Source organism: Bufo bufo, chromosome 1 (assembly GCF_905171765.1).
Source record: "Bufo bufo chromosome 1, aBufBuf1.1, whole genome shotgun sequence".
NCBI classification, from domain to species: Eukaryota; Metazoa; Chordata; class Amphibia; order Anura; family Bufonidae; genus Bufo; species Bufo bufo.
Window position 1 is genome coordinate 668,740,010 of NC_053389.1, and position 9,676 is coordinate 668,749,685.

At 47.4% G+C, this 9,676-nt stretch overlaps 1 protein-coding gene across 1 annotated transcript; it reads left to right on the forward strand.

Moving 5' to 3' along the window:
• Positions 1 to 7,812: 7,812 nt before the first annotated feature.
• LOC120986513 (E3 SUMO-protein ligase ZBED1-like) lies at positions 7,813 to 9,372 on the forward strand. The gene is made up of 2 exons (XM_040415142.1): positions 7,813 to 8,680; positions 8,774 to 9,372. Exons 1-2 carry the CDS (start codon positions 7,813 to 7,815, stop codon positions 9,370 to 9,372), a joined length of 1,467 nt encoding a protein of 488 aa, XP_040271076.1.
• The last annotated feature ends 304 nt before the right edge of the window (positions 9,373 to 9,676 follow it).

Sequence of the window (9,676 nt, forward strand, 5' to 3'; positions counted from 1 at the left end):
CTGCGCCGGGTGTAGATGTGATGTCATCGGCGCAGGCTCATTGAGGATGGAGCGGCCGCCTCTCAGTGCGCCTGCGCCGACTGAATACCGTTACGGCGCAGGCGCGAGATCTTGATAGCAGACAGGACCAGCCAGAGAAAGATCCCGTCCGCTGGCCCTGTCAATCAACATGCGGAGGGGGCGTCTTTAGGATAGGAGGATGCGGCTGCTACCAGCAAGTAGCCGCCCTACTTGCTCGTAGCAAGGTAATTAGCATATTTTAAAAGTACGTTTTTAACAGAATCTGCTGAACCAAAATTATTAATTACAGTATGTATGCATAAATCGCAGTATAGGGATTATAAGTAACCAAAAAAAAAAAAAAACTGTTTAGTGGGGTGACAGAAGCCCTTTAACAGCCAAACAAAACAATATTTATTGCCCCGATTCTGTAGTTTACAGAAACACCCCACATGTGGTGGTAAACTGCTGTAGGAGCACACGGCAGGGAGCAAAAGGAAAAAGAACGCCATATGGTTTTTGGAGGCAGATTTCACTGGGATAATTTTAAGTTGCCATGTCACAATTGAAGACCCACTGATGCACCCCTAGAGTAGAAACTCTAAAAAAAAAAAAAAAGTCACCCCATTTTTTGAAACTACGGGATAAGGTGGCAGTTTTGTTGGCACTATTTTAGGGTACATATGATTTTTGGTTGCTCTATATTAAATTTTTTGTGAGGTACAGTAACAAAAAAAAAATAGCTGTTTTGGCAGTTTTTATTTTTTGTTTATTACAGTGTTCATCTGACAGGTTAGATTATGTGCTATTTTTATAGAGCAGGCTGTTACGGACGCGACAATACCAAATATGATAAAGTATTTTTGAATAATAATTTTTTTTGTGTCTCCATAGTCTGAAAGCCATAGTTTATTTTTTGGGTGACTGTCTAATGTAGGGGCTCATTTTGTTCGGTATGAGATGACTGATTGGTACTATTTTAGGGTGCATATGACTTTTTGATCGCTTGGTATTACACTTTTTGTGATGTAAGGTGACAAAAAAATTGCTTTTTTGACAGTTTTTATTCTATTTTTTTTACGGTGTTTACCTGAGGGGATAGGTCATGTGATATCTTTATACAGCAGGTTGTTACGGATGCGGCGACACTTAATATCTATACTTTATTTATTTAAGTTTTACACAGTAAAAGCATTTCTGAAACAAGCAAAAAAAATCATGTTTTATTGTCTCCATATTCTGAGAGCCATAGTTTTTATTTTTTTTGCCCGATTGTTTATTGTAGGGGCTTAATTTGTGAGGGATGAGGTGACAGTTTGATTGGTACCATTTTGGGGGGCATACGCCTTTTTGATCGCTTGTTGTTGCACTTTTTGTGATGTAAGGTGACAAAAAAAAAGATTGTTTTAGCACAGTTTTTATTTTATTTTTTCTACGGCGTTCAGGTGAGGGGGTGGATCATGTGATATTTTCATAGAGCCGGTTGATAAAGACGTGGCAATACCCAATATGTCTGGTTTTCTTTTTACAATTTTATGTGTTTTAGGCTACATGCACACGACCGTATGTGTTTTGCGTATGCCATCCGTTTTTTTTTTTGCGGATCCATTGTAACAACACCTGAAACGGACAAGAATAGGACATGTTCTATTTTTTTTGCGGGGCTACGGAGTGCTGTTCGCATTTTTTACGGACCCATTGAAATGAATGGGTCCGCATCCTATCCGCAAAAAAAATAAATAAAAAATAAACGGAACAGACACAGAAACAAACGTTTGTGTGCATGTAGCCTTATTTTGGGATTTTTTTATTTGAAAAACACTTTTTCCACTTCTATGGAAGGCATCGATCAGGCTTGCCTTCTCTGCCATCGGGTCTCCGCCACTGCATCGCGGGGACCCGATGGAGATGCGGAGGGCAACCCATACCCTCCGCAAACCCTCTGGTTAATATGCCGGCGTATGCAGCAGGGACCCAGATGTCAGTGACTGCCTGGTCCTGTCTTTAAGTCATGTCCACCAGCGCCGTACATGTACGGTGGGGGTCCTAAAGGGGTTAATATGTGTGCGGTGCTCCACTCTCTAAACAAATGATCTGAGGTCTGATTGGGGTCTTCTTAACATTGGGGGTCTGATCTGAGGTCTAATGGAAAATATTTCTTTTTATTGTCCTCCTCTAAAACCTATGGGGTAGTGCATCTTATATGGGGCGAAATATGTGGTGTACAACTTTAAAGCAATTTTAGACGAGTGTATATAGTTTGTAAAATACCCTGTGTGACAGCAGTATTTCCTGGACTGGACACTGCTCCTGTGGCACGAACTCGAAGCGTTAACATGATTTATAATGCTGTGGGTTGCTGTCCGACGTCAGTAGAGAACTGTACTCACATAATACCGCCAGAACTATTCAGTACATCTGAGGTTGGACAGGAACACACAGCATTAGAAATCATTATAATGCCATGAGTTTGTTTCACAGGAGCACTGATCAGTCCAGGAAATCCTGCTGTCACACAGAGAGTATTTCATGGACTGAACACACTTCTGTGAAATGGCTGTTACAGATTTTCTACTGATACCTCAGACTTCAGTAACAGAACGGCATACTGCAATCCTGGTCACATGAAAATCAAGGATGTAAAGGTCTGGAGAAGGTTTCTTTAATATGCATGACTAAAGATTAAGAGCAGAGTACATACGCTCATGCTACATGCTGGCTCTGTCAGCTCTAATAATCAGATATTACACCAGTGAGCCAGTGAAGACCAGCTGTTTGTTGTTCCTATAAATGATCAATTACATCAGTTGTGAAATCAATAGCAAAGACATCTGATGTGAAGCAATTCCTTTACCCATTTCAATCTATGATACACATGCGTAGTTCAATCAAAATGATGCACTTGTAGAAAGGTATAGTATGCAATATAAAGAGAATAGCTATGGGCATGGTAAAGGAGAACACAGAGTCTTTGTATTTTTCAAAATATCTTTTTAGAATATACAAATACGATACAACTTAGCATAATTAATACATAATGTGAGTGGGAATCCTAATGCAATTTGCTTGCACAATACATAGCACTGAAGAGGTGATGTATGAATACTAAGCATCATCCTCCCTGGGACTCAAGGTCTATTTTCATGCTCCCTCATCCACTTTGGACCAATTTGACATGAAACCTATTAAAAAACACAAATGTTTTAGGAGAGTGGGATGAAATTTGACATACCTCGGAGAAAGCCCATGCAGATACCATACAAACGTCCCATCAGTCAGATTCTAACCCACTGCCCCAGGGCTCTGGATGTTTTAATAGGATATTTCTAACATTGGGACATGGCTGATCTCCATAGTAAGGCCTCATGCACACGACCGTTGTGTGCATCCGTGGCCGTTGTTCCGTTTTCCGTGATTTTCTGCAGACCCATTGACTTTCAATGGGTCCGTTGAAAACTCAGAAAATGCACCGTTGTTCATCCACGACCGTGATCCGTGTTTCCTGTCCGTCAAAAAAATATGACCTGTCCTATTTTTTGACGGACAACGGTTCACGGACCCATTCAAGTCAATGGGTCCATGAAAGAACACGGATGCACACAAGATTGGCATCCGCGTCCGTGATCCGTGGCCGTAGGCTACTTTCACACAGACGGATTGCAGATCCGTCAGCATAAAAGCTTTTTCAGAGCTGAGTTTTCACTCAGATCCGACAGTATATTCTAACACAGAGGCGTTCCCATAGTGATGGGGACGCATCAAGTTAGAATATACTACGAACTGTGTACATGACTGCCCCCTGCTGCCTGACAGCACCTGATCTCTTACAGGGGGCTGTGATCCGCACAATTAACCCCTCAGGTGCCGAACCCTACACACTACACTACTGCAGTCCTGGTTGCCATGGTTACTTAGCAATTTTTAGAAGCATTATACTTACCTGCGATGTCTGTGACCGGCCGGGCGCTCCTCCTACTGGTAAGTGACAGGTCTGTGCTATAAGCAATGCGCCGCACAGACCTTTCACTTACCAGTAGGAGGAGCGCCCAGCCGGTCAAAGACAGCGAAGGTAAGTATAATGCTTCTAAAATTGCTAAGTAACCATGGCAACCAGGACTGCAGTAGCGTCCTGGTTGCCATGGTTACCGATCGGAGTCCCAGAGATTAAACTGGGACTCCGATCGGAACTCTCCGCTGCCACCAATGATGGGGGGGGGAGGGGGGGATTTTAATTAGGAGGGGGAGCCCACTGGCCACCAATGAATGTACAGTAATACAGGGGAGGGAGGGGGGGGCCCACTGACCACCAATTAATGTACAGTAATACAGGGGAGAGAGGGGGGGCCCACTGGCCACCAATGAATGTACGGTAATACAGGGGAGGGAGGGGGGGCCCACTGGCCACCAATGAATGTACAGTAATACAGGGGAGGGAGGGGGGGCCCCACTGGCCACCAATGAATGTACAGTAATACAGGGGAGGGAGGGGGGCCCCACTGGCCACCAATGAATTTAAAACTGGGGAGGGAGGAGGGTGTGCCCCTCCTGCCTGGCAGCACCTGATCTCTTACAGGGGGCTATGATACGCACAATTAAACCCTCAGGTGCGGCACCTGAGGGGTTAATTGTGCGAATCACAGCCCCCTGTAAGAGATCAGGTGCTGCCAGGCAGCAGTCATGTAGGATATTCTAACTTGAAGCGTCCCCATCACTATTTGAACGCCTCTGTGTTAGAATATACTGTCGGATCTGAGTTTTACGATCTAACTCAAATCCGATGGTATATTCTAACAGAGGCGTTCCCATGGTGATAGGGACACTTCAAGTTAAAATATACCATCGTATTGGACAAAATTAAAGTGGAAAAACACACTACAGGCTGATCCAACTTTGATGTAATGTCCTTAAAACAAGTCAAAATGAGGCTCAGTAGTGTGTGTGGCCTCCACGTGCCTGTATGACCTCCCTACAACGCCTGTGCATGCTCCTGATGAGGTGGCGGACGGTCTCCTGAGGGATCTCCTCCCAGACCTGGACTAAAGCATCTGCCAACTCCTGGACAGTCTGTGGTGCAACGTGACGTTGGTGGATAGAGCGAGACATGATGTCCCAGATGTGCTCAATTGGATTCAGGTCTGGGCGGGCCAGTCCATAGCATCAATGCCTTCGTCTTGCAGGAACTGCTGACACACTCCAGCCACATGAGGTCTAGCATTGTCTTGCATTAGGAGGAACCCAGGGCCAACTGCACCAGCATATGGTCTCACAAGGCTACCTCTGGCGAGCACATGGAGGGCTGTGCGGCCCTCCAAAGAAATGCCACCCCGCACCATTACTGACCCAATGCCAAACCGGTCATGCTGGAGGATGTTGCAGGCAGCAGAACGTTCTCCACGGCATCTCCAGACTCGGTCACGTCTGTCACATGTGCTCAGAGTGAACCTGCTTTCATCTGTGAAGAGCACAGGGCACCAGTGGTGAATTTGCCAATCTTGGTGTTCTCTGGCAAATGCCAAACGTCCTGCACGGTGTTGGGCTGTAAGCACAACCCCCACCTGTGGACGTCGGGCCCTCATATCACCCTCATGGAGTCTTGTTTCTGACCGTTTGAGCAGACACATGCACATTTGTGGCCTGCTGGAGGTCATTTTGCAGGGCTCTGGCAGTGCTCCTCCTTGCACAAAGGCGGAGGTAGCGGTCCTGCTGCTGGGTTGTTGCCCTCCTACGGCCTCCTCCACATCTCCTGATGTACTGGCCTGTCTCCTGGTAGCGCCTCCATGCTCTGGACACTACACTGACAGACACAGCAAACCTTCTTTCCACAGCTTGCATTGATGTGCCATCCTGGATAAGCTGCACTACCTGAGCCACTTGTGTGGGTTGTAGACTCCGTCTCATGCTACCACTAGAGTGAAAGCACCGCCATCTAGGGGTGGGCGGTATAGGCGATATAGGCGATATGCGATATAAATTTGGGCCACGATATGGATTTTCGCCATATCGCCTATATCGCCATAGTGCGATATGACCACCTGAATCATTAACCAGAAGCTTCTTTTGGCCTCCCGACTCCGCAATACCGCTGTACTGGCCAGGGCCGGCGTGCGCACAGCGTTAGGCCGCTTTGCTGACGCTGTGTGTGACGTCAGTGAGGTCCCGCCAGTGCTGGAAGAAGACGCCACACCGCCCGCGGACTCCATTAGCCAGCCGCTGCCGAGCACCCTGCAGGAAAGGTAAGTTTTATAACAGCTGCTCTCGCTCTTGTAGGGGGACTGTCTGGGACTCTGCTGGAGGATCGGGAGGGGGACGCTGGACTCTGGAGGATCGGGAGGGGGACGCTTGACTCTGGAGGATCGAAGGGGGACTCTGGAGGATCGGAGGGGGGGGGGGGGAGTGGATAAGGAATGGATGGCCATGGGGGCTGATGCTGCAGTCATGCAGTGATCATCTTATGATGGCACTGAGAGTCTGAGACCATGCTCTCTGAATGTATAGCAGGGGAGGAGACACATGAAGTCTGATGATGGCAAATGCCACATTATCTGATGGCACTGACTCACTGCTGGGGGACACATGTCTGATGGCAAATGCCACATGGGGTTGTTGAGCTCAAGTGTGATGGCACTGACTCACTGCTGGGGGACACATGTCTGATGATGGCAAATGCCACATGGGGCTGATCTGATTGCACTGGCTCAAATGCTGAAGGGGGGAGGGGGCATGTCTGATGTGTCCCCCAGCAGTGAGCCAGTGCCATCAGATTAGCCCCATGTGGCATTTGCCATCAGACATGTGTCCCCCAGCAGTGAGCCAGTGCCATCAGTTAAGCCCCATGTGGCATTTGCCATCAGACATGTGTCCCCAGCAGTCAGCCAGTGCCATCAGATTAGCCCCATGTGGCATTTGCCATCAGACATGTGTCCCCCAGCAGTGAGCCAGTGCCATCAGATTAGCCCCATGTGGCATTTGCCATCAGACATGTGTCCCCCAGCAGTGAGCCAGTCATATCCGTTAAGCCCCATGTGGCATTTGCGATCAGACATGTGTCCCCAGCAGTCAGCCAGTGCCATCAAATTAGCCCCATGTGGCATTTGTCATCAGACATGTGTCCCCAGTCAGCCAGTGCCATCAGATTAGCCCCATGTGGCATTTGCCATCAGACATGTGTCCCCCAGCAGTGAGCCAGTGCCATCAGATTAGCCCCATGCCCATGGCATTTGCCATCATCAGACATGTGTCCCCAGCAGTGAGCCAGTGCCATCAGATTAGCCCCATGCCCATGGCATTTGCCGTCATCAGACCTGTGTCACCCAGCAGTGAGCCAGTGCCATCAGTTAAGCCCCATGTGGCATTTGCCATCAGACATGTGTCCCCCAGCAGTGAGCCAGTGCCATCAGATTAGCCCCATGCCCATGGCATTTGCCGTCATCAGACATGTCACCCAGCAGTGAGCCAGTGCCATCAGATTAGCCCCATGGCATTTGCCATCATCACACAGTCTGATAGATGATGGCAAATGCCATGGGGCTGATGGCACTGGCTCTGGATGACATGTCTGATGATGGCAATTGGCAAATGCCATGGGTCTGTCTGACGCTGACTGACAGCAAATGGCATGGGGCTGATGATTTGCTATACTATTACCACATAAAAATATTGTTTTTAAAAAGCAATTAGCAATACGTTAGCAATAGTTTAAGAGACGGTTTGTCTTATTAGAGACGAGTACTCGATTGCTAAAATAATCGTTTCCTGCAGGCGCCCTATATGTCATCAAGATCAACTTAAGTTGTGCCTCTTTTGGTCAACTTCATGGAGGAGCTTACAGCATGTGGGGAGGAGGAAGAGGAGGAGGTGCTCATAAAGAAGACCGGTGCAACGTCTGTCATATGGACCTGGTTTGGGTTTAAGAAGTCTGATGTGGAAAAATATAATCTGCAAAGCCGGGCGACAATAATAGCAAAGAGAGGGAATACAACCAATTTGTTTCATCACCTCAAAATGAAGCACTTTTTGGAATACCAAGATAGCCAAAAACTGCGCCCTCCTCCACAAACGGCCAGTCAGTCTAGTGGAAAGAAAAAAGGTGGCCCTGCCCACCAGCAGACCGATATTGTGAAAGCATTTTCTAAAGGCACTCCGTATGACAAAAAAAATCGGCGGTGGATTGATATTACAAATGCCATTACCCTATACCTGTGTAAGGACATGGTGCCGTTTCTTACAGTGGAGAAACGCGGCTTTCAGAACATGATTAAGACACTCGATCCACGTTACGAGGTACCTAGCCGCAAATACTTTAGCCAAACTGGAATGCCCAAACTGTATGACAAAGTCCGTGAGCAAGTAAAGAACGAACTCCGGAGCATAAAATACTATGCAACTACTACGGACTTGTGGTCAAGTCACACAATGGAGCCTTACATTAGTCTCACAATCCACTTCATCAATGAAGAGTGGAAGTTGTGCAGCAGATGCCTACAGACATCTTATTTTCCCGAGGATCATACGGGTGAACTGATATCTCAGGGATTGAAGGAAGCGCTCGAGTCATGGGGACTTAAAGAAGAGTTACAAGTCTGCATAACCACCGACAATGGCGCAAATATTGTGAAAGCAGTGGAAATTAACGGCTGGACAAGACTGCAGTGCTTTGGTCACAGGCTCCACCTTGCCATCGGTAGGTAGACGTTTCTTTTAGTCCTAGACTAGTTACATTATGCACTGGGGTTGATGTGCATGTGCTAATGATATCTTCCAATTTTGTCCTTAGAGAGAACTGTGAAAGACGCCCGTGTTGAACATGCCATTGGCAAATGCAAGAAAATAGTGAGTGCCTTTTCTTACGCTTGGAAAAGGAAGAGAGAAATGGCTAATGCCCAGGCTGAGCTAAACCTGCCTCCTCACCGCCTCATCACTGAAACACCAACAAGATGGGGGTCTCGACAGCAGATGATTCAGCGGCTGCTCGAACAAGAGAAGGCCATATCACAGGTCCTGAAAGCAGACCGGAAAACCAGGCACCTGGTACCAACTTGGCAGGACATTGATGTGTTAGAATCTATGAACAAGACCCTCAGTCCCCTGTTGGAGTTTACAGATGCTCTGTCTGGAGAAGAGTATGTGAGTGTGTCGACTGTCAAACCTGTGCTCCACCTTCTAAACACCACAGTTCTTCCTCTAGCTGATGACGACATTGACACAGAACTGACGAAGGACATGAAGACAGCCATCCTCAAGTATTTAAATGAGAAGTACTCGGACGTTGCAACTGATGACCTCCTGGATATGGCCTCCTTGGTCGACCCACGCTTCAGATCATCATATATAGCAGATGACCAAAGGCAGCAGCAGAAATTCAGGCACTGCTAGAGACGCAAGCTGTGTCTGCCACAGAGTCATCATCACCATCACACACAAGCACAGGAGCTGCTGGAGAAGCCCAGAGAGAACCCAAGAGGAGTAAACGAAGTCTGGGCAGCTTTTTAAAAAATGCATCTGCTCAGCCTGGCCCAGCTGCCCTCACTGACAGAGAAGCGATTAAAATTGAGCTTAAGAGTTACCTGCAGGCACTGGATGTAGAAGGACAAGCTGACCCACTGGAGTGGTGGAGGTTGCACCAGGCTAATTTTCCCAGGGTGGCAAGCCTAGCCAAGAAATATCTTTGCATTCCTGC

Coding starts and splice junctions, on each gene's coding strand:
- LOC120986513 (XM_040415142.1), top strand. CDS start 7,813: ATGGAGGAGCTTACAGCATGTGGGGAGGAGGAAGAGGAGGAGGTGCTC. Junction 8,681..8,773: donor CAGGCTCCACCTTGCCATCG/GTAGGTAGACGT, acceptor TTTTGTCCTTAG/AGAGAACTGTGAAAGACGCC.